The sequence below is a fragment of the Apis cerana genome, linkage group LG12 (assembly GCF_029169275.1).
Source record: "Apis cerana isolate GH-2021 linkage group LG12, AcerK_1.0, whole genome shotgun sequence".
Lineage (NCBI taxonomy): Eukaryota > Metazoa > Arthropoda > Insecta > Hymenoptera > Apidae > Apis > Apis cerana.
The window spans coordinates 7,674,406-7,699,514 of NC_083863.1; the positions used below are offsets into that span (position 1 = coordinate 7,674,406).

Below are 25,109 nucleotides of genomic sequence, written 5' to 3' on the forward strand. Positions count from 1 at the left end.
TATTCATTATAATGTTTCATAGTATAATGTATATTTTTGAAATGATTTATTATATTTGATAAATTTCTTATGAGAACAACTAAAATATGCTTTTTTTCTTTTTTTTCTTATATGATTGCTCCATCTATTGAGAAAATGAAATAATACTTTTATTTAAAAGAAAATCTTAAATTTTGGTTAGACATGTAATAAGTATGGTTTTTGCATTATTCTTTCACATATCTTCTTGTTTTTATTAATATCTTTAATAGTTTTTTAAAACTCTGTAAATATATATTCTTAAGATATTTAAAGTAATATCAAGTGTATATTTATATATCTGATGTAAGATATAGGTTATAATTTTGAGATTATTAATACAATGGATTTATCAAAAATTCCAAATGATAAAAAATTATATCTTTGCAAATGGTATTTTAGAGGTAAATTATACATATTTAATTGCTTTTTTTTTTCATTTATAAATATATATAAATGTTTCTTTATTTTTGAAGCTGGATTTGTTTTTCTACCATTTCTTTGGGCTGTGAATGCTATTTGGTTTGCAAAAGAAGCTTTCGTTGAACCACATTATGAGGAACAAAAACAAATTAAAAGATGTAAGTTACAAATAATTTAATACAAATTATTCTAATATATCTAAATTTTGTAATTCTTTTATAATGTAATGTAATGAAAATTTTTGATTATATTAAAAGATATAATTATATTAATCAATTAATATTATTGATTTTATTTTTATTAAATCCTATATTTTACTTTAATTTAGTTTTTTTATTATATTAAAAATTTTGATTTAAATAAATAAATATATATATATATATTTATCATATATATATTGATATATTGATATTTTTATTAACTTTCAGATGTAATATTTTCTGCAATTGGAGCAGCTATATGGTCAGCTGCTCTTTTAGCATGGATTATTACATTTCAAACACAAAGAGCAGCATGGGGTGAATTTGCGGATTCTATTAGTTACATAATTCCAACTGGCATTCCTTGATGTTAAAATATATCTATCTTTGTATATTAATAAGTGATTATTATAACATAAATTTTTATTGTACGAATTAAAATGAAATAAGACTGTTCTTTTGTCTTGGTATTTAATTAAATAATAATTGTCTTTAAGATGTAAAAAATATATTTATTTAGATGTACTGATTTTAAATAAGATTAAAATTTGATAAAATTCAAATTTTAATTAAATATAATTGAACATTAACATTTTATACAATTTATATCATTTATAAAACGATTTAAGTTACAAATAAATATTTAAGAACTTATTTATTTGTACATATATACTTATTGTTTTTTATTTAATAAAAATAAAATTAAATAGCTCTTCGCCGTCGTCTATATACTTGTACATCTCGATAAACTAATCTTGACAGAAGCTAAAAATTAAGCAAAACATTAAAATTGAAAATATTAATTATTAATTATAAGTATTTCTTAAATAAACTTACCAATAACGCCAACATGTCTGCAATCATAAGCATATAAAATACATTGTGCCAACCAGTCCAACGTGCTACTACTCCTGCTAGTAATGGACCTACAGCAGCTCCAATACTTCCTGTGCCATCAATAATTGCAGTAACTGTAGCTAAAGCTTTAGAATTGTTTCCTAAACTAGGATGAGTTCCTAATTCAGCAGATACTGCAGTTGTTATCAAGGCATATGGTCCATTTACTAATAGACCTGCTATTAGTAGTAATATAATGTTGAATGTCCATCCAGTGGGTCCAATGTAGTCATATATGAATAACTATATAAGTTATAAAAAAATTTTATAGAAGTAAATAATTATTAATTTAATGATATTTAAAAAATTACTAAAATTACTAAAAATTATAAATATTTTAAATTATTTAAATTGCTATTATATATAAATTTTCAATATAAATTAAACATACAATAGGAACTGCAAATCCAAACATGATTGCACATGTTAGAGCACTTGTACCACTATAATCAGATAAAATACCAGCTGCTATTGCGCCCACAATACCACCAACATCAAAAAAAGTAGATAGATCTGCACTTAATGTTGTGCCATATGTAGCTAAAAATAAAAAAAAATAATTATGAAAAATTTCAGTATAAAATATACAATTTATAATTAAAATTTAAAGAATACTTACTCGAGGCTGCAATATACAATGGTAACCAATACAGGAATGTATAGCTAACAAGTTTTGCAAAAAATAAGGAAAGAGAATATTCTATTACTCCAGGTATCATCATTGCTTTTGCAAATCCAATTGCATTTCCTCTGTGAATTTCTTGTACATGTCTATGCCTTTGCAATATTGGACTAGTTTCAGATCGTGCAGTTTCCACATCCTTACAAAATAAACTTTTCATAAATTTATAGAAGTATTAAAAAAATATAAATATGCATATATATATGCAAATTTTAAATTATTTATTAAATTAATAAAAAATACCAAAAAAATTTGAATATTAAAATGTTAGTAAACACTGAAACAATATAATATAATTTTATGTTAATATAATAATATATAAAGTAATTAATTACATAAAAAGAACAAAGCATGCACTTACATTAATATCAACCTGTTCGCGGTAGGCACAGCGATAAGTGAGACGCTAAGTATAATAAAGTAAATAGCTTTAGTGAGCATACAATATGCGCAAAAAAGAAAAATAAATATAAAATTAATAAAATTTAATAAAAATATTTTTGCAACTAATTAGAATCACTTAATATTATAAAATTAAAGAATTATCATTTAAAAATAGAAAGAAATTAGTATTAAACATCCAAAATTATTAAGATAAAACAAAATTAATATAAGTAAAAAAATATACATTGCTAAATTTTTCTTTGCATATCATATTAATATAATGATATTATAATATATTATATTAATATGTATGAAATATTTGATAAAGATGTTATGTCTACATTCCAGTGCTATAAATAATAATAAAAACAACTAATAGTGCACAACATGCTGAAAATTAAATAAAAATATCACTAAGAATATATTTCTAACTTACATTATATGATTGGTCATAATCCTCTGCACCACTATCTTCATCTGAACTATGAACAGTATCAAATTTTCTATATTTAGTTGGGATAGGTGGTATACATCCTATATCTATAGGATTTGGTGCAAGAAATAAAAATATTATAAATCCTGCAAAACCCATTATTATTCCAGGTACCATAAAACTTAAACCCCAATCAGATTCCACAAATTTAGCAGCTATTAAACTGCCTAAAATATTTCCTAATGATGTATGAGAATTCCATATTCCAAAAATTAATCCTCTTTTTCCTTTTCCAAACCAATTTCCTACAACAGTAACTACACCTGGCCAACCTGATGTTTGAAAAACACCACCTATTGCCTAATTGTAATAATATATATTAATTTCATTCAAAAAAAAATAATGAATAAAAAGTTTTTTTTATATACATATACTTACTTGAATAAGAACAAAATACCATAAATTATGAATATTATATGGCCTAGCAATACCAAAGAGATAACAAGAAATACCAGATGCAAGCATGCCAAATGTAAGAAAATATCGTAGATTTACTCTTTCTGCTATAAAACCACTGTACATATAAATGCAAAATTATTATCAACATAATTTTTATAATCTCTGATTTCATAAATAAGCTCACTTCAATATGTCACCTGAGGAACATGGCTGCAGCATATGCAAACAGAAATGCTGAATCTAATATGCCAAGCAAAGCTGGAGCATCAGCAGTGTCTAATTAAAATAAATAATATATAATAATTCTTATTTAAATTTTGAATTATTAAAATTATTAAAATTATTAAAATAATATTCTTACCAAATGGAGCCCAATCACACCATGTATCTCGATTACTACTATTAATTAAAAAGTTTGGAGGAGGTGATAAAGTACTGCAATTAAAACTCAACACATTTTTTACAATAGACATAGGTTTTCGTGTCATATGATAACATGTATATGCTAAATATGTGAGTATCAAAATACCACTTTGATGCCATCTCATTCGATTAATTCGATGATGAGAACAACATTTGGAAATCATATATTCTATGATTTGTAAACCCCATGGTTGATCTCTTAATGGACCAGTCATATTTTTTAAAGTATACTTTCTCCAATTGATTAACTTGTTATAGATATTAAAAATATCTTGAGATTTGTTATATGATTATTTTGTACTTTGTAATTTTTAATTTTAATTTTTATTTTATTAAAAATCACCAAATTAATTTTTATTTATATTGTTTAAAATCTTACAGAAGATATCTGTAAGTTATATGTTAATACTATTATAAAAAAACAATACTGTGCACATTTAGCTGTATGTTAATACTTGCTACAATAAAAGATAATACTGTGCACGTTTTCTTGAGAGTTTTTAACATTAATCACTTACATAAAATTTTATTTAATAAAAATGATATGTATTTATTTCAATAAACATAATGTAGTAATATAATTTCCACAACACTCTTTAAATTCATGACTTTTTTATATTATAATAATTATATTACAATAATTATAAATAAATATAAGTCACTATATAATACATCAATATTTATATTTTATTTTTTTTTTCAATATTTTTAATGTTATATTCTTTCTTATATTTTCTCTTTTCATTAATATTTTTATCATATTCAAAATTTCTTTCAATGACAAAATAATTATTTTATGGGAAGCACAAGTTAATGATAAATTCTATAAAGAAACTGGCTATGACTCATAACCTTTAACAAAGAAAACAGATGCAGATGTAATAACATTATATATATGTTTGAAAAAAATTATAATTTGTATATTATAATTCACTATTATTACATTCTTATTGATTTTTAAACAACACCTCGAAAAATACAACTTTAAATTAAATGGAATGTTTACTATCAATAACGACAAATGATAACTACGTAACGTGTTCATATGGTAAACTTAAAATATATATATCCATGCATACACGCATACATGCATTTACTATCTTTACTGTACATAGCAGCTGTTCAAGGTTATTCAAATTCTAATACATAATTTTTACAATTTTTTATTATTTTATTATTTTACAAATTGTATTGTTATTTTGCAATTATAATTTTAAATAAATTTTAAATATAATTTCTTTAATATATCTTTTCGTAAATATTATTATGCATTATATGAATATCATTCATAGATTTATTACTATGAAAATAGATAAATATACAAGTTTAATTATTTATGAATTAAAATTTATGTGTATTATGTGCTTATATTTTTTACTATATGATAAAAATAATCAATTTATGATTTTTTATAAAAACTGATTTATAATATTATTATTAATATTAAAATATTATTAATAATAAATTAATTTAAATTTTAAATTAATTAATATGATAATATAATATATTAATTTATTATATACATAAATTAAATTTATTCATAGACATTATTAATAAATGTAATTAAAAATATGATAAATGTAAAAAAGTTTTTGCAGATAAGATATCAACGATTTGAAAAGAAGACAATAAGTCTTTAAAAATTAATTAAATATCAGAATATAAAACAAATATTGACAAAAAAAATAAATGGTACGAAAAGAATAAAAAATAAAGGTAGAAGTTAAAAATTAGAGAATCAATGTCATTAAAAATATCATAAATGAAACAAAAGAAAAGATAAAAAATATTGGAAAAAAGGATAGATAAAACCAACGCCATCTCTTGAGTGTTAAAAACATTTTAAAAGCAAAGTTAATCTATCTGTATGCATAATCTATCTTTCTCCCATTATTTGTTCTTTTTGTCTATGATTGCTTTTGGACACGAGACCAGATATTGCAACGATGTAACAACAATGTGATTTTATTGTATATTAATATATATTCATAATTATACCCAAATAACAAATAAAAATTTTTACTTAAAATATATTAATTTTAAATATTATCATAATTTTTGAAAAAATAAAGTAAATTGACAATATATAAAGTTATAAATATCGAAATTAATAAAACTCAATTGTTTAAATACATAATCATAAAAATAAGAAATAAAAATAAAAATATTTAATAATAAGAATTAAAATTTTGAGATTTAAAAATAATTTTGAAAATTGCAATTTAAAAATAAGTTTTAAATTATAATGGATGGAAATTCAATTCTAAAGCGACCTAAACCAACTGATAGTGAAGAAGAATTATTTCGTATGCAAGAAGAATTCTTAAAAAATAAACAACAACCATCAGCTAAAGTAATTAATTTAAGGGAATCTACAAAATCTTTAAATACTTTTACTGCAATTCCTTACAATCATAAGAGTTTTAGTAAAGTTAAATCAAAATTTTCTGAACTAAAAAAATTAAAAACAGAAGATAGAATATGTACTTCGCAAAGAAATGGTAATATTATAAATCCTCTAATTAAAGAACCTGAAAAAAATAAATTACAGGATTCTGTCCAAAATATAACATCTTCAAAAATAGTAATAGGAAATATTATGGAAAAAAAATATGATACATATGAATTTGATAAAAAAAAATTCTTTTGTTATAACACAGGTTTTCCTGAAGTTTTTGTTTCTACAGATATGGTATATAATTATATTTTTTAATAAAAATAAATAATATGAAAATATTTCAATATATTAATTCCAATTTATTTATTTATTTTTTTTATTCTTTTTAGAAGAATGATAAAAATCAAAGTTTATTTTGGCAACAAATTTCTCCTAAAAGTAATACTTCAAATAGAATAAAAGAATTCCAAAAATCTGAATTTTTATGCATTAGTGATAAAAGTGTTATTGTAGAAGGATCATGGGCAAATGAAATACATAAAGAAAATTTAGAACGATTAAACCAGATGAGTCAAGAAGATATATTAAAAGAAAAAAGTAAACTTGAAATAACTCTGAAGCCAGAATTAGTACAATTTTTAAGAGATAAAAGAATTAAAAAACAAAAAATAAATAAGATTCAAGAAAATGATAAGATTCAAGAAATATCAAATAATGAAGCTCAAGATCAAAATATAAAATCTATATTTGTAAAAAAAACAATTATAGAAAAAATTTCTAATGAACGTGATGATTCAATAAAAAATAATGATAATACTATGCAAATAGATAATTTTGAACAGAATATACCAAAATCTTCTAAAAAATTAATAGAACAAGCTAAAGAAAAAGGGTGGATACATATGGATTCTCTTGAATATGAAAAATTAAAATGGATGGAAGATATACCTGCAGAAAAAACAAATGAACCTGCTTCAGATGAACCATACAATGCTCGTTTTGACTTTAACGGTAAGTTTTCAAATACCAAATCTATTTAAAAAAAAAATAAAAATGCATGGATTTCAATATTTTTAAAGTATTTTTTTAATATTTTTTAATAGGTATGTTATTAGCTTATAAAGATGACAGTATATCTATGCAAAAAGGTCTACATCATCATGGAGAAGAACCTGAACGTCCTGGTTATTCTTTACAAGAATTATTGCAACTTACTCGATCATCAACGCAACAACAACGTTGTACAGCTCTTATAACTTTAGCAAATATTATAGAAAAAAGTCGTAAGGGTTGGTATGATAAAACATTACAACCCCCACCCTTGATTGCATTAAGTCAAAAAAATCTTTTACTATTATTAAGATTTTCTTTGGATGATACATCAGTAGCTGTAATTACAGCAACTTTACAAGCACTTAGAGCTTTTTTATATAGCGAAGAGGATGAAATTTGTTTAGATAGATTATATGGTTTTAAAAATTATAAAGAACCTATTTTAACAACATCAAAGACTGATGTTGATGATATAAATAATTTAAAAGATCATGAATTAGTGCAATTGGATGCAATTGCTGCTTTATTAAGAACTGATATACTTTTAAGAATTCGGTATTTTCAATTATTTTATTTCTAAATAAATATTATAAAAAATTTATTTAAAAAACTAATTTAAATTATTTGTAGCTATATTTTGAATGAAGTGCGGCCATCACCAGTTGCTATAACTTATGCATTGGAAATTTTAATTAGACTTATACGACATTCGCCTATTACTACTATAAAAATTGCAAATACTTCACATTTATTGGAGATTATAATTGAACATTTTATGCCGTTATCTACAGATGCATTAGGTTTTTATGTGTTTTATATCTTATATAAATATTCTTATATTCAGAGGTAATACTAATCAAATTTATATATTTTCATATTTATAGCAACAACAGATACTATAAATAACGTTTATGGAGTACCAGTAGTTGCTGCAGTTAGATTTTGTCGTATTTTACTTTGTTATGGAGAGAAATCTGTTGCACAAAAATTAAATAATCTTAAAATTGTACAACGTATTATTTCGTACATCACTTGTGATGCAGGGTAATATTATATATTATTTATTTTACTATATATTATATTATTTATTTAATTTAATTTACTTGATATTAATAGAAAGTTTTTTATATATATATATTATATAAAATATAAATTTTAATAGAAAAATAAGTTTTAATCTCAGCATTGAAAGTTTACGATTGTGGAGGACTTTATTGTTGTATGAAGAGGCAATAGATAGTTTAAGTGGGGCACAATTAATTCTTATATCCCAATTACAACTTTTGTTAAGTAATCATGATATTCAAAACATTTCTGAATTATCTTGTGAATATGCAGCAGCTTTAATTGCTGTTGCAAGTTGTTTAGTACCTCTAAAAGCAAATATATCAGATTTACTATTTAAATGGAGTATACAACTTCTATCTTTAGATAATATCACGGTACGTTTAATTAAAATATGATATAAAATGTGAGTATATATGCATTATAAAATACTATTATATTATATTATTATATTATATTATAGTGGGGTAATACAAAATTGATCGCAGAAACATTATTAGCAATAAAAGATAGTACTGTAATTAAAAAATTAAACATATCTCGATCAAAAGTATTTTCCAATCTCGGGTAAGTAGAAATTAAGGATTTAAGATTATTATATTAAAATTTTTTACTACAATAATTTTCAATGTTGTAATTTTTATATTTTTACTTTTTAGTTCTACTTCAAATTTGTTAAGTAATTGTTCTTTACCTATTGAACGCAATCCTTCTGCTTTACCTCATTTAAATGTGTTAACATATGATGGCCAATTACAACCTATTGTATCTCAACAATCTTGTATGCCCTTTCTTGCCACAGTTTTAAATATATTTATTGATCATTCTTTTATAGAAGAAATTCAAGCAATACTCAATCTTCCACAACTTTATAAGTATTTAAAAAAATTAGAAACAACAGACTGGTGTTTAGAAAGATCATGGTATACAAGATCAGAATTTTCTTTTTTGGTTGCTATAGTAAATGCAACTCTCTTTGTTGAAGATAAATTAGATGATAAGATGATGCATATTATTTGGAAAATTGCTATTAAACTTGTATCATCTTTACCTGCTGATTATTCATCTAATGTACAAAATATGCTTAGAATTTCATTAGCAAAAGAAAAATTAAATATAAAAATAATAACGAATGAATTAAAAAAATTAAATTTAAATTCAAATATAGAAGATATCAAATTAAATTTAAATCACGATGTTTCTAGTTTATACGAACAGTATATAACATTAAATGGTAAATGGGATGAAGCAGCAATGCCTAAAGATTGGTTTTATTTACCTATTGTACATATCTATACAAAATATAGAAATAATAATATATGTAATGATAATGACAAAACTGTTGTCTTAACTGTATTGAGTTTAGAATTAATACTACCGGATTTAGTTGAAAAATTATCGCAAACCTTGAGATTTAGTAGATTAATATTGATATACTTGTGCGATACATTATATTTGAATAATGATGTTTCTATTTTACTTACTAAAGTCGTTACAACTTTAGTAAAAGATAATTATAAAAAATTTAATTTTACAATAGATCTGCCAGGACTTAATTCTTTTACTGATTTGTTCACTGCTATGTGTGAACATTTTTGTTCAACTTCCTATGGCGATTATGGTTTTTCAATGACATTATTGATACCAATTACACAAAGACATGATGTTCATTATAGAAAATTATTATGGTCGGAACATGTAGGTTTACTTCGATATATTAGATTACCATTAGAACAATTAATTATTCCATTAAAAGAATATTTATATCCTTTTGAGGAAGATACATCTTTAATAGAAAATTACATAACAGCACTTGTTAGAGGAATTGTGAATCAAAATTGGTGTCCTATTCCATATACAATTGCATTACATCATTCTGCTATGTATTTAAAAAAATCAAATAAATTAGCAATACGAATGAGAACTCGGTTAGAAAAAATATCTAACAAAGTTCTAGCTGCTCTCTTGTTAAATTATCAATTACCTATATTTTAAAATTTATCTGTAATTGTAAATTATAAATTTTATTAAGAGTTTATTTATTTATAATTAAATTAATGAATTGTACCAATAAATTTTTTTATATGTTCAGTATATTTTAGGATTAAAATATTTCATATATTATTGAAGGATTAAATAATTTATTTCAGTTGATTGTAAAATATACAGATACCAGTATTATTATAGATAAATAATTATATCAATGGAGAATAGGAACAATCTGTTTATAAAGCATAGAGGCACTGCTTGGTCATTTCACTGATTACTGAAATTTTTAATAAATTAAGAAAGCATTGTAATAAAAATTGATTTATAAAGAATTTATGATGTATGATATACATTTGTATATGCATTTGCTCATGCATATATAATTATATAAGAAAATCTATATATACATGTATATTATTTGTTATATTATTATTTAGCAATAATAAATTTTTATAAGTTATGAATTTAATTTTATTTAAAAATTTCATTCATCTATTTCTTTATTATAAATATTTGAATTTATAATATATGTGTAGTATTCACATATATTATAAAATGAATATTTGCATTTAATTGTGCAAAAATATAAACATTTATAATTATCAATAAATAATAATAAAATTATTTTAATCATAAATATAAAAATTTATATTATTAAACATTCAACAATTACAAATTTCCTTAAATAAAATAAATAAAATAAAAAATTGTAGAACACAATAGGTGTAAAAATATTATGACAGTATTTATGCAATAATATTAATAATTTCACATATCGAATAGCACAATAATATCCATGTGCTTTTTTATATTATTAAATTTCATATTAAATTATATAATAATTTTTTACAATAAAATATAATTAATGAAAAATTTATTAAAATTTAAAAAATAAATGCAGTTTCTTTAAAACTATTTTATATTAATCTATGATATAATTCATAAATTACGTTCAATTTTCATTTATGTTAACAATCATATAATAATACAATAGATATTTGTTGGTCTATGCATTTTTTATACATTTCAAATAATATAATGAATTTATATTTAAATAATTTATGATTTATGATTTATGATTTATTACGATATATAAATAATAATTTCTTTTTTATGTATTTTTTTTTAGTATGATCTGTACTATAATATGTGTATTATATGTAAAAAGTGTGAATAGTAAGAATCTCCATATTTATTTTAATTTACAACTTTTTATTTATTAAGCCAAAAGAAAAATATATATATATATATATATATATATTTGGTCGGTGCATGAAATGTTTAATTATTAAAATATTGTGTATATTGTAAATATATTACAAGTAAATTTTGTTTCGATAATATTTTTAAATTATTAGTAGATCGATATATTTATATCTTTCAAATATTAAATAAATATTTTTTTATTGATTTCTTAATGATTATGAATCGTTAAAAAACATATTACACATAATTCTAGAATAGTATTTTACATTTTGATTAAACAAGATATTTTTATAATTATATTATGATATTAATTCTATTTTCTATATCAATTTATAATAATTATATTATATATACATGTATGTTCTAATATATGTATATACAAACATTTTTTTTGTTATAGAAAAATAGGAAAATGAAATTATATCTTAAATATGTTAATGAAATGATTTTGTTAATATTATTTGATTAATAAATATTTAGTCATTATTTCCTTTCTTTGATAGTAAATATTTTGTTATATTATTTCTTTCTAGAAAAGTCGATTGATAAAAAGACTATTATTTTCAATTTTACAATAGTTTTCAAAAATATTCATATATTTTCTATATTTTCATATTTAAAAATTGAACGTATTTAAAGTACCATCATATTATATTTTTTATCATATGATATACTACTTAAATTCCAAATGAAATTGCTATTTGTGTTCTGATCTTTTCATTAACGAACAATTTTGATTCCAATTGACAAAAGTTATGTATCATTATATTTTCACGAAAAAACAAATAGCTATTTTCGTTATGTGATGGCTTTCATAACATTAACACCCATCGATTGCTAGGATTCTATACCAAGTTTTCTATAAGTTTCCCGATCTACTGTAACCAATCTGCCTTCTACGCTTGAACAATCCAATTCGATACAGTGTAATCTGGCACCCCATTCACAATGGCTCTGATCATCTTGACGGTAATATTTGATTTGCAGACAAGTAGTAAGGTAACCGGAACCCAAGACACGCATAGCTATTGGTAATTCTTCACGATGTCCACGAGCACTTGCTGGTATACCTTTCGTGCTATGATAAGCACTGTAAGCGCAGGCTGTTCCGTCCCGTGCACGCTCGATCGTTTCCACTTGTTTACCTCCTATGCTGAGGGACCTATAAGTTCAAAGATTATTATTTAGGTAAGTTTCGTAGTGTTATACTACTATAATAGAATAAAATTAATATAAAAAATATTTAAATATCAATATTATAAAACTGTTAAAATTTTCTTAATTTAAAAACTTTATTAAATTTCTAATATTAATTTATTTATTTTATTTTAAATTTATGTTTTAAATTTTGATTTTTTATATTAATGTTTTTATTTTTCTAAAAATAATACCAAAAAAAAGAAAAAAATTGTTAGGTTCTATAAAAAAAGAAATAACGGATAATTTAAAAGTAAACCGAAAGGTTAATCGAATCGTTTTTTAGTTTCAATTGTAAGCAAGCATCGAAGCGATTTATTGATTGCAAATCGATAGTCACGTTCGCGTCGACAGAATCGTGCTTCAAATACATTTGCATCCTCAACCAGGTATTTAAGATTCTAAATCTCGTTTCTATTATGCATCATTTAGCACGTATATACTGTAGTCATTCACAAAATAGTTGCAAAATTTTAATATATTATAAATTATTAAATTTTAATTTCATGTCTTTCTTTATTATTATTTTCATATTGTACAGAAAATGTGTTATAATGAAACAAAATGTTATAGGTTAGTATTTTGAATATATAAATAGTTTTATATATATATAAATTGATTTTATAAAGTGTATTGTATTGCATGTATTGTAATAAGAAAGAAAATAATTAAGTTAAGTTTTTATATTTTTAATTTGATTATATAATATATATATAATAAAATTTATGCGCATTTTAAATTAAAAATCAAAAACAAAATATATAAAGTTTTGAGCAATCAATAGAATACAAAATCAATCTTATTAATATTGTATTTCAATTCTTATTGTATAATTATATAATATTCATATTTTAGAAAAAACTTCAAATCGAAAATAAAATATACAACATATCAATTTGCAAAAAAGAAAAATTATCGTTGAAATTATAAAATTTAAAGAAGAAATTCAATTTTAGAAATTATATTCTTTTTATATTTTATCTTTAATCGTACAATATTTACAATAAAGTTTATATTTTTGAATTTCAATAAAGCTATTTGTGTTGATGAATTGAAGAATTCGATTGCTTAAGTCGATATACTTATCGACAAGATATACAAAGACGCTCTTAAATATTTAAATGATAATATTATGTATGATAAATTCGAAACAAAATTGTAAAGTTGAAATTCATATTCAAAGCACATCACTTTCCAATACATACTATGTAATTTCTAAAAATGAAAATATACGACCAATTATAATAAAAATAAAAGGGAAATAAAAGATGAGCAGAAGATGAGAATTTTTTAAGACAATGCATTTGGATCAATATCCTAATATCGATCAATCGCAATCGTAGAATTGAAAGTCGAATTGAGTCGACGAATATATCGATTCAAATATCTGATATGTACTTGTTCACAATCTTAGAATATTTGTAAAAATTGAAAATTATAAAAATCTTTAATTTCTTTTGAATTTTAAGGAAACTATTATATATATATGTATTATATTCAATATATATGATAAAATTATCAACAATTAGATATGTATAACTAAATTAAAATTATTTTGTCGTATGATCTTTATTACATTTTTTGTTATTTTTAGTTATATTAATATTGATATAAATCGAAGAATTCATATTCAACAAATTTTTTTATAACTGTAAATGAAGATTAGATTTAAATGAAGACTAGATTAGAAATAGCAAATATATAATTATTCATTATTTTTTTATAAATAATTTTACATAAATAAATGTACATAAATAATCTTTGTAAGAAAAGCTAAAAATTTTATAATTTAAAATATAATTTAAAATTATAATATTTAAAATTTAATGCAAGTTATTTTTTATTTTATATTTCACAAAAATGATTACAACTTAATTTCAATAAAAATATTAAAATTATATCATTTTATATCAGATATTCTCATACTTATAAATGAAAATATATGTATTGAAAAAAAACTTCTCGATAGTCGATAGATAAAATTATAAATAATCTACCAAAAGCATATACACGATCGATTAATACAATTTTGTTGCTTCGTGAAAAATATAAAAAATTATGAATCGTAAGTATTAATTTTTGTTATTTTTTTTCGATAAGGATATTCGAAGAAATCTTGAGATTTTTTTACTGTGAAAACAGTAACTCTGTGTTAAATGTTTACTAATATATCAAAAGAAATCAGATTTTTATGGTAAAAATTTTTATTAATCACAAAAATCCATAGTATTTTTTGATATCAAAAAAAATTCCGCAGGATACAAACGATAAGAAGCTGATAAGATTTAAAATGGACGATTAAGAACGATTGCCGCGAAAGTAGAAAAAGGAGTGCGATGCAAAAATGGATGTGATGGAGATATGTCCGATTGATAACAAGCAATGGAATATTAAAAAATTCTTGATTTCGGAACATGCAAATGAAGAGTCATAATGCATTACAAAATAAAAATGCAAAATATTTTTGAATAATTTTCAATATCGAAATTCATTTCTAATTAATTCGAATTTGAAATTAATTCTTATTGCTATATAATTCAAAATTTTACGCGTCAAGCAAAAAATTCCTAGATAAAATTGTTAATTTTAATAATCATAATATTTCAGACCTCATGAAACTATTTCTTCAAGTTACAAAATTATAGATGTAAGTTGCATTTGATACATTGCATCATGAAATCTAGATGTTAATATATAATATCGTAATATCTTTTAACATGTATGGTTCATTTTAGATACACGATGATGTTAACCTACTTTGCTCGCTAATGTTTCAGCGGATATGTTTCTTTTCTTTTTTTTCAATTGAAGAAAAATGATGAAAAAAAAGTCGTATTCTTCTAATAAATAATTCTTTTAATAACTGAACAGCATAATTCTTCTATTTTTCACGAAACTCTGTTTTATGTTTATCGTTTCTTTTCTAATATGAACCAATTTTTCATAGTTTGTAAAACAAAGTATTCATTTAATATATTTAAGCTTATATTATTTTGTGTAATTAGTAAATTTAGAAGATTATAGAATATACACTTAGTGTTAGATAAGATTCATTATTTTTATAAATCTCCGATTTAAAGTAGAAAGCTTTATCATCTTTGCGCTATCATTTATTTTTTTCTTAATAGTTCTTCTTTTCTTTATCAGGATATTGCATAAGTGACAATAGTGAAATATCTTATTTATAGCATTATATAAGCAATATTATATATTTCTTCCAGGGAAAATCAAGTGATCTTATACTGTCTTTCATCTTTCTTCCTTTGGCTATTAGCACATCTACGTATCTGAGTTATGAAGAGTTCCTCTTTCGAACAGGTGAGATGATAGATATAAGAAAAAAATTTTTATGCAAACTAGAATTTTACATGATCGAGGCTAATAAAGTCAATGATGAAGCCCAATATAATTGATTCTCATTGTGCCAATACCTCATCATCTAGTATAATTGATATGATGTACAATCCTTAATAGCATATTATAATAACTAAAAAATCTTATCTTAAAAGAACTATAGGAATCAATGTTTAATATAAAATATTTCGTTTATGTGTAGTGTCGTATAAGCAAAATTATGATGACAAAATGTCTTGTCTAATAGTATTGCATAAACGATGATATCGTGGTATCGAGATATCTCATCCATAGTCATGAAAAAGAAGGACAGAAATCGACTTCAATCGAATAAAGTGCAGGCACTTTTTGGAGAAAGGAAAGGGGAATGGAAGAGAGGGGGGAGGGGGAAGAGAAGACGAGTCCAGAAGCGATGACTTTGATAGATCACGCGCAATCTTGGAAGGAAATATATTTTCGTGTTGGTAGGCGAAAAATATCTTGCCTGTGCATATGCCTCGATGTATCTTTCGAATACATTCTAAACATTTTGAACACAGTTTCAAGATGAGACTTTAATTAATTCGTCGAACTGTTTCGCGGTTATGAGGTTTAGTTGCGACCTAAATCGTTGGCAAGCTATTATTCAACGATATTGGATCTCGAACAATTGACTCTGGTTTATGCTATTCTATCATGCAGTTCCATTATCTATTACTCTAGTTATTGCAGTTTTACTAATTACTTCTTATTGTAGGAAGCAATTAAATAAATATAGTAATGATAATTTTAATCATTATCCTAATGTTCAATATTTTTGACATCATTTGATTAAATGAGTTCGATATTTTTTTTTTTTTTTTTTTTTAATAAAATTTTAAATTTGAATATGAACCTATTTGGATATCAATATAAGGATTAAGAATTTTTATTATATCAATTTATTTCGATAATATATGTTGAATAACTTCTTGAGGTAAAATTAATTCCAATGTATATTATATTTTTTCCTCAAAATTTATGTTATTCAAAAAGTTAGAAAAAAAAATTAGAAAAATTTTCCAATCTTTATAATATCTTTCTCTATCTTATTATTGTTTGCATTTTCTGGATTCGTTTTTATAATCAGACACGGTATTATCTAGTATATTCTACTTATTTATAGTAGAATAATCTGATTCGAAAAGTTATTTTTTACAAAATTATTTTTCAAATGATTAAAACTGCATCGAAATTCTGTTTTATATGCATAAATTTTTTTAAGAATTTCGATGATTTTATAATATTCTTTCTCAAAAGAAATCTATAAAATATTTAATGTTAATTTTGCTTCATTTTTTTCGACAAAATTATTCTTTCCGACAAAATAAATATAACAATGTATACATTTCTTTTGAGTCTAACAAATTAAATTCACTTTAAATAATCCGTGGAATAATTGGCTGCATGTATTTACTTAAATCAACCAAACGATACAAACGAATCTCCGACAAAAGAGATTTCCAATTAGCAAATTTAACAGCCGCGCGGGAAATAAAGAGAAGATGAAGAGGGCAATGTAACATGAAGCATCCTCTTTTGAAAGGCAATCTCTCTTGAAACAAAAAGCTATTCACTATCTTGTATTTTTACTCCTTTTAATTTTTCTTTTTTTTTCTCCTTTTTTTTCTCTGTTTTCGTTTCCTTCTTTTTTTTCTTTGCACTTGCTATTTTCAAAAATAAAGAACGAAAAAATTTTACATTGAAACGACATCAAATAGAAAAATTCTGATTCATTTTTTCAAATATATGTAATTTAAACGAGATAGAAAGACTTCAATTTTTCTATTATTAAATCTTGAAAAGAGAAAGACGATTGAGAAATATTATTTTAAGAGGTGTCGACAACCGTTTTACGAAGGTTTTCTTTTACGAAGGAACAAAGACGTAAAAATTGCTGACTCGTGTCGATAAATAGATCTTCTTTGCGCAAACACTTGCACTCTATATTTTATCATGTTGAATAAATCGGAGATTTTGCAAACATTCTGAATACATATTAGGTTATTTCACGCATATCTTATTTAGTATTTTAAATAAAATATTTTAATGTTTATGGAATAATTTTATTAATATCTCGAATAATTAATTTTCATGTAATCTTAAGATTACTTTAGCTATAAATGTATATTTGCATGCAATTTATCGTGGTATTTACGTGTCGCTTAATCAAGATATTAAAAATTTTAATATTCATAATCTATTTTTATGTATTTATAAAAATTCGTAATTTTGCGATAAATATTTTTTTGCGACAATAATTTTTTTCAAGGATTAGATTCAGATAAAATTCAAATGAAATAAGATTTTTATTTGTTTCTTTGATATTCTTTTTTCTTTTTTATTAATTATATTTTTTTATCCGATGTTATAAGCCACATGGAAATATGCTAGTTGTTCTAGTTCTACCAGTCTATAATACTTTTGAAAGTGGAATATTTTTTATTCCGTGACCCGGTTTCTTGCCTGTTATATGACGCTGTCGGGCCAATGTGTCTTTACACCACTGCGCTGGAAGATTTTTTTTCATCTACGTTATTATTATAAAATATGCCTTTTGGATAGATCTTTTCGATTTTCATTCAAATTGATTTAATAATAATAGAAAACTTATTGATAAATAATCCAATTGTAGGGTTAATAATTAAAATTGTAAGAAAATGGATTTTTGTCTTGTATTAACTGAAGTAGCCTTTGTAGTCGTATGACTTATCAGTCTTGTTACTACTGATTTTTTTTCATAGTTTAATTGCTCTAGAAAGAAATACGAGAATATCACGACATATGTCATTATATTTTTATGGAATAATGCGTATACGTGACTCATTCGACTTTCTCAGAGTTAACTCGAAACTTTCGATCGTTAAAATGCATTAGTTAGTCATTCGTGAAATGAATTATTAAGCTTATAATACATAGATTCTTACCTATATGCTATTAAGAATAATTAGAGAAACATCTGCATTTATAATACAATAATTAAATAATTGATTAGAATAATTAATTTATCGATATCATAATAATTTAATTTGTATAAATCTAATAATTAATTATTATCTATTTTAGTTTTCATTTAATTTTCGAATAATTTGAACGATATAAAATATAATAAAATTTTATATTTATATATTATTTATATATTGCTTTATAATTGCTATTATTAATAATAATTTTTAATGCATCAATTATTTAATCAAGATAATGAACAAGTAATTTTTGCAATCCAATATTTTATAAATAATACATGCATCAATTGAAGGATTCACAATAGAAAATATATTATTTAATGAATGCAATAAATAAATCAAATGTTGTAATATCAAATTAAAAAAAGAAAAAAAAAGAAATAAAATGAAATACATTTCCAAATGAAAATTAATGGGGACAATAAAATAATTTTCAAAGCGGCATTTTCGAGCGGTAAATTTAAATGTATCCATATTTAAAAGTAATTTTACATTACATAGGTCGTAAAAAATAATTCGAGTAGATGTTTGAATAGATAATTCACTCTTTCTAGTAGAAGATTTTATAAATAAGCTTTTTCGGCATGTATCGTTTTTCTTTTTGTATCGTTCGCGCAACTAGTGCTTTCACAATAGTTACTGTTCGATGTTTATTGATGCAAGTCACGAGCATTCAAAGATTTAACTTAACGACTTTTACCAGAAATGAAGAAAAATTTGACGACTAATTTAAGTATATAGAAATTAAAGTTTTGTTCGCGAAAAAACGCAAATAATTAATTTTAAATATTGTAGTATTATAGGGAAAAAATATATTACATGTTTAAAATATGTAATTATAATTATAACTTATAATTTCTATTATTAACATTATAATAAAGATTTTATAGACACTTTAACATTTAATTCTCGATATTAAAATAATAAATTATTATATAATAAATGTAAATTGTAAATAAGAAGTTTTTAAGTATTTAAATATTTTTTTTAATATCTTTTTATCATATAAATAGTAAAACATGTAAACATATTATAATGATTAAAAAACGCATTAATTAATATATTTCTTCGAGAAATGTAGGTTCAGGCGTCGCGTGATTTAAGTTAATTACATACCACCTTAAAATTCTAAAAATTCTACACGATTTTTAGCGTTGGTAAAATTTAAATTAAGTTAAATTTAAATAAAATTCTCAACGAGATTTATTTATCTAAATAATATTCTTATTCTTAAAATTACAATTAATTCACGAATAATTTTTAATTTTTAGGAGTATTTTCCTGTTACACATGAAAAATAATCGATAAAAAAATATGGCTACATATACATCTTAATCTGAAATGCTTTCTAGTGAATGACAAAACGAGCAATATATTTCGAAACAAAGGACAGGATATTTTTACAAATACTAGCGTGCAATGAGAGACAAGAGAAGGAAACCAATTTCACATTGATCGTCAAGCAATTTGCAGAATAATTTGTGAGATCGAATGTATCCATTTAAAACTTTATATTCAACAATATATTTCGATATTAATATTTTCCCTGAGAATGTTACATTCGAGAACGATATTACATATACTTTCAAAGCAATATCATCGGTAATAAAAAGAAACATCAAAAATTCATTGCTATTCATAAATTATCGATAAAAATGCATAAATATTTGATTATTACTACTAAAAAATCACGTTTCTGTTTATCACAATAAATAGAATTTCGTTTATGAATATTTTAAATCTTTTTATTACTATTCTTTCATATATTATCTATTTGATAACAATTTTATTTCTTTAATTTATAATTCTGTAATGAAAAATGTCTTTTTAATCTTTAAGGCTTCGAAATTTTAGAAAAATCTCTAGAAAATTTGAAGATACATTTTCGAAGTTTTTAATGTTAAAAATTCAACTTTTGAAATGGCTTCGTGTAAAAAAATGGCTATATAAGTGTCTTTGAAAACTCGATTTCATTCGTTGTTTAGATATTATCCACGCAAAATCACTGACCTATGCGCCAGCAACACTCTGCATATCGTAATTGCCAAGTAATTTTAGCTGCTATTCGTGCTACGAACACGATTTTGTTACTTACCACGCATTGAAAAACAGTATGCTGCAGTATAACACTAGTCGATATTTCAATCGTCGTGTATGATTACCTCCATCTTTTCACGTATCTATTTCATCGCATAAAGACATATTTTTGGTACGGAAACACGATATACGAAGCTCAATTGCAATTATTTATCGTCAGGCTTCATTTAAACTCTACTTCTTTGATGAAATTTTTATTCGATTCTATCCTGTAGAATACTCTAAATTCAATTATAAAACTAATATTAATTTTTTAAAAAAAATTTCGAAATTGTGTATCTATTTCTTTCAAACTTCAAAAACATAAATAACGTTTATTTATGCCATGAATATACGATTTTTCGTATATATTTCGTAATATATTTTAAAATGTATATCATTTTTATTTTTCATTGTTCATTTTTTAAGTTCTTGTTTTACAGCTTTCATCAATAATAATCAGAAGCCAAGAATCAATTGTTGCGAGCATTGAACCGAATGAAGATCGCAATCGATTTGCAATTTTTACAATTCAAGAATATCGTTTTAGTAGATATGTAACACCTGGTCTGCTCTCACCTCTTCTTCAACTTATGTCGCATAGATATATATGTATAACGTTTTGTATCCTTTTCTTCTATATTCGGCACAGTAACCTCAATTTGATCTTAGATCCTAATTCGATGCCTTTATTCTACAACTCTTTATAAACAAGAGTGTTCAAAATTATCAATAAATTGATATTTATTTTTTTAAACGTTCTTCAGATACGAATAGATACACCAAGTCGGTTATCCTGATGAAAAACTTAATAGTTTCTAGACATGTTTCCAATTCCCTCGGGTACATGAATTTTTTATAACCATCCTTCTTAACCCTCTACTGGGTAAAATTGATCTATACCTATACCAATAGATCTAAATCTAATATATTCTATTTTATCTTGTATCAATATCCTATAATATATTTCATTGAAAAATATTATCGATGATATTAATCGCATAAAATATCTCTCTCTAATCTAATAAAAAATATATTTTTTTTAAAGAATAAATAGAATAAATACAATAAATAGAATTATAATTCGATTATTATGATCGAAAATTGAAATGTTGAATTTTTGACGATTACAGAAAACGATTAAATGAAGAAAACGAAACATTAATAAATTCCATCACATTTGTCATCAATTATATTTTATATTACGAGCAACGAAAGATTATTCAATATATAGTATATGTGATATATTGTACATTGATTACTTTCGTAATCCTCGTTCTTCGAAGAATATCATCTATGAATTAAAGCTTATCGATTCCTTTTATCCAGTTAAGCCGAGAAGATCGCCGTTTAGAAACTCTTCACTATAATTATTCAAAATGGTGTCCAAGAAGATGATTCTTTCTCATCTTTCTTTTTATCCTTTCTTCGATAAGGTATTTCAAGGACCAGTAGATGGAAATCGATCTTTCCTAATGTCGTTTTTCTCTTTTAAAATCGCTCGTCGAGATCATAAAACACATGAAGTTTTATAAGATCGGAAGGATCATATTTTACAATTCTTACTTTTCTCCATTAAGATGCCCTGGATATTAAGATATCATCGAATACAAACGTCGAAAACTCGAAAGGAAAATGTATGGTAATTTAAAAAATTTATTTTACTTATATTTGATTATTGATTTATTTTACCATTTCTTTTAAAGATTAAATTTTGCAATTTTTAATTTTTGTTATATTAATCTTTTTTCTATATTAATATTGTACAATGTATGCTATTCTTCATATAAATCCTTTTATGAGGAAAGTATTATATTTCATGATTCTATATGGTAAGTCAATTACCATTGCAACAATTCAAATTTTATAATAGAATTAAAAAAAATATTATATAGAAAGAAAAATCAAAAGTTTACAATTTCTTTATTTATTAAAAAAGAAGAAATGGAATCATTAATGTTGTGCTTTTTCTTTATTTGTTTTTTGTATAATAATTATATAATTCAAAGTATATATATTTATAAATATTTATATTTGGAGACAAATAAAATTTCTTTTTTTAAAAAAAACAAATCATTTCTTTAGGTTTTTTATTAGATAAATTTAATGTACTTCTTTTTTTATGAGTGATGATACAACAAAATAATCATTTCTTGAATAATACATCAAATAAATTATGAAAATTGCAATTATTTAAGTATAAATTTATACTTAATTTTTACTAAATTTATACTCAATAATTTATACTTAAAAATTAATGATTTAATATTAAAACAGAAATATAAAATAATTGAGATGTATAAAAATATTAAATTCATATGAAAATTTTACATTGATATAAAAAAATAAAAATTTTAACAATTAAATATAATTAGTTAATAATCTAATAAATTATGTTGAAAAATATTAAGCATAATAAATGAAAAGCATATTTATAAATATAAATATTTATTAAAAAATAAATTATTGAAAAGAAGTAAATAATGGTCATATATCTAGCACTCTCATTTATATAATTTATCTGATATTATTTATAAATTTATGTAGTAAAATAAATATCTAAATCAAATAATGTAAAAATAAAATGAACAGCTCAAAATTATCAAAATTATCAAAAAATAATAATCAATTATCCTAAGTTTGATCCTTTAAAGAAAAGATGAATCTTGTGAATATTTGTCTCTCTTATTATAATTACAATTATTATAATAAAAATTATCATTGAATATAAAGTTCTATAAAACAAGTTACAAAATCAGATAAAGAAGAAATAGTAACACAAAGACGAACGATAATGGATAAAAAAATAATTGTTTTTAAAAAAAGAAAAATTAATGTATCATTTAATCGTGACATTTGTTGTACCCACTCTAATATTTGCGGTGGTTTGAAGCTGATGTCCAACCGATACGTGGCCTCACAGCTTAGTTTGACGGTCTTTAATTGTCGAAATCTCGCCGAAGTTTCCATTTTGCAATAAACTGGACCAGCAGTTGGTTCCCTTCTTAGGGATAAGGTCACACGAAAATGTCCATCAGCACCCATCTAGCTCCATAATTTAACTTTAAAGAAAATATAAAAAAGAAAATAGCGCAATCTCTTTTGCAACTTTTTCAATATAAATTTGTTTAAATCACATATTATGTTTGTACACGTGATATAACAAAAATGAATTTAAATTTTTTTTTATAATTTAAAGAACAACTCATAAAATTTACACAATCCGAAGGAACACCGCGACAAGACAAACGAACATTGCAACGTGCGCGGTGGGCGTCGCGACGCTTACTGAACCGCAGCGTCGTAGAGGTAATGTGATTCCGGACACGCGACGACAGCTTTTTCCGTTTTCATTCCCAATCAACTTTTTCTTTCAATAACGAAGAAGATAATTATATATTATAATTATATACAAATAATTATATGCTCAACTATTATTTTCAATTAATTATTGAAAATAACCATAAATAAATATTTATGTCAAATAAATGAATGATAAACTATAAAATAATAAGATAATACAAAAAATAAGATATAAAGCGAACCATATATCAAAACCAAATCAAAATCAAATTTACTGAAAAATGATCGTAAGATATATAAAATAAGATCCATGTTAGATTGTCAAAATAAGTTTCAAATTATTATTTTCACTTTAAATTTATGAATTTTTATTTTTATTGTTATTTTTATTTTAACATTCTCAAAATCAAAAATGTTCAATCATATTTTAGAATAACTTTTTAAAAATACTTAAAAAATTTTATAACATTAAGATAATTCAATTCAATAAAAAAAATATAAATCAAATATTATATAAATTTTAAAATTTTTTTATATAAAATTTAAAATTTTTTTTCATAAACAA

The 25,109-nt window shown here is 22.8% G+C and overlaps 4 protein-coding genes and 1 long non-coding RNA gene across 8 annotated transcripts; 3 read left to right on the forward strand and 2 right to left on the reverse strand.

Moving 5' to 3' along the window:
* Positions 1-78: 78 nt before the first annotated feature.
* On the forward strand, positions 79-1,295 carry LOC107998910 (gamma-secretase subunit pen-2). Of its 2 annotated transcripts, XM_017058441.3 has the most exons (3): positions 79-422; positions 495-599; positions 870-1,097. In XM_017058441.3, the coding sequence occupies exons 1-3, from the start codon at positions 362-364 to the stop codon at positions 1,007-1,009; spliced, it is 306 nt and encodes a 101-aa protein (XP_016913930.1). In that variant the 5' UTR covers positions 79-361; the 3' UTR covers positions 1,010-1,097. The 2 variants fall into 2 exon arrangements, with proteins under 2 accessions (XP_016913930.1, XP_061938842.1); XM_062082858.1 differs by having other exon boundaries at positions 79-599; positions 870-1,295.
* LOC107999004 (glucose-6-phosphate exchanger SLC37A2) lies at positions 1,133-5,016 on the reverse strand. Of its 3 annotated transcripts, none has more exons than XM_017058628.3 (9): positions 3,858-5,016; positions 3,694-3,772; positions 3,476-3,611; positions 3,041-3,397; positions 2,582-2,626; positions 2,158-2,359; positions 1,930-2,078; positions 1,479-1,781; positions 1,133-1,406 (listed from the first exon to the last, which is right to left on the reverse strand). In XM_017058628.3, exons 1-9 carry the CDS (start codon positions 4,132-4,134, stop codon positions 1,344-1,346), a joined length of 1,611 nt encoding a protein of 536 aa, XP_016914117.1. In that variant the 5' UTR covers positions 4,135-5,016; the 3' UTR covers positions 1,133-1,343. The 3 variants fall into 3 exon arrangements, with proteins under 3 accessions (XP_016914117.1, XP_016914119.1, XP_016914118.1); XM_017058630.3 differs by having other exon boundaries at positions 3,681-3,772; positions 3,858-4,000; XM_017058629.3 differs by lacking the exon at positions 2,582-2,626.
* A 796-nt stretch (positions 5,017-5,812) lies between these two features.
* Positions 5,813-10,884, forward strand: LOC107998995 (RNA polymerase II-associated protein 1). Its single transcript, XM_017058610.3, has 8 exons — positions 5,813-6,611; positions 6,707-7,328; positions 7,421-7,925; positions 8,001-8,170; positions 8,255-8,414; positions 8,533-8,812; positions 8,899-9,002; positions 9,095-10,884. Exons 1-8 carry the CDS (start codon positions 6,165-6,167, stop codon positions 10,428-10,430), a joined length of 3,624 nt encoding a protein of 1,207 aa, XP_016914099.1. The 5' UTR covers positions 5,813-6,164; the 3' UTR covers positions 10,431-10,884.
* A 910-nt stretch (positions 10,885-11,794) lies between these two features.
* On the reverse strand, positions 11,795-24,789 carry LOC107999011 (CB1 cannabinoid receptor-interacting protein 1-like). Its single transcript, XM_017058638.3, has 2 exons — positions 24,111-24,789; positions 11,795-12,792 (listed from the first exon to the last, which is right to left on the reverse strand). The coding sequence occupies exons 1-2, from the start codon at positions 24,284-24,286 to the stop codon at positions 12,468-12,470; spliced, it is 501 nt and encodes a 166-aa protein (XP_016914127.1). The 5' UTR covers positions 24,287-24,789; the 3' UTR covers positions 11,795-12,467.
* Positions 14,704-21,998, forward strand: LOC107999012 (uncharacterized). Its single transcript, XR_001766280.3, has 3 exons — positions 14,704-15,474; positions 16,049-16,145; positions 20,437-21,998. It is a non-coding gene; the product is annotated as an uncharacterized LOC107999012 (long non-coding RNA).
* Positions 24,790-25,109: the final 320 nt, after the last annotated feature.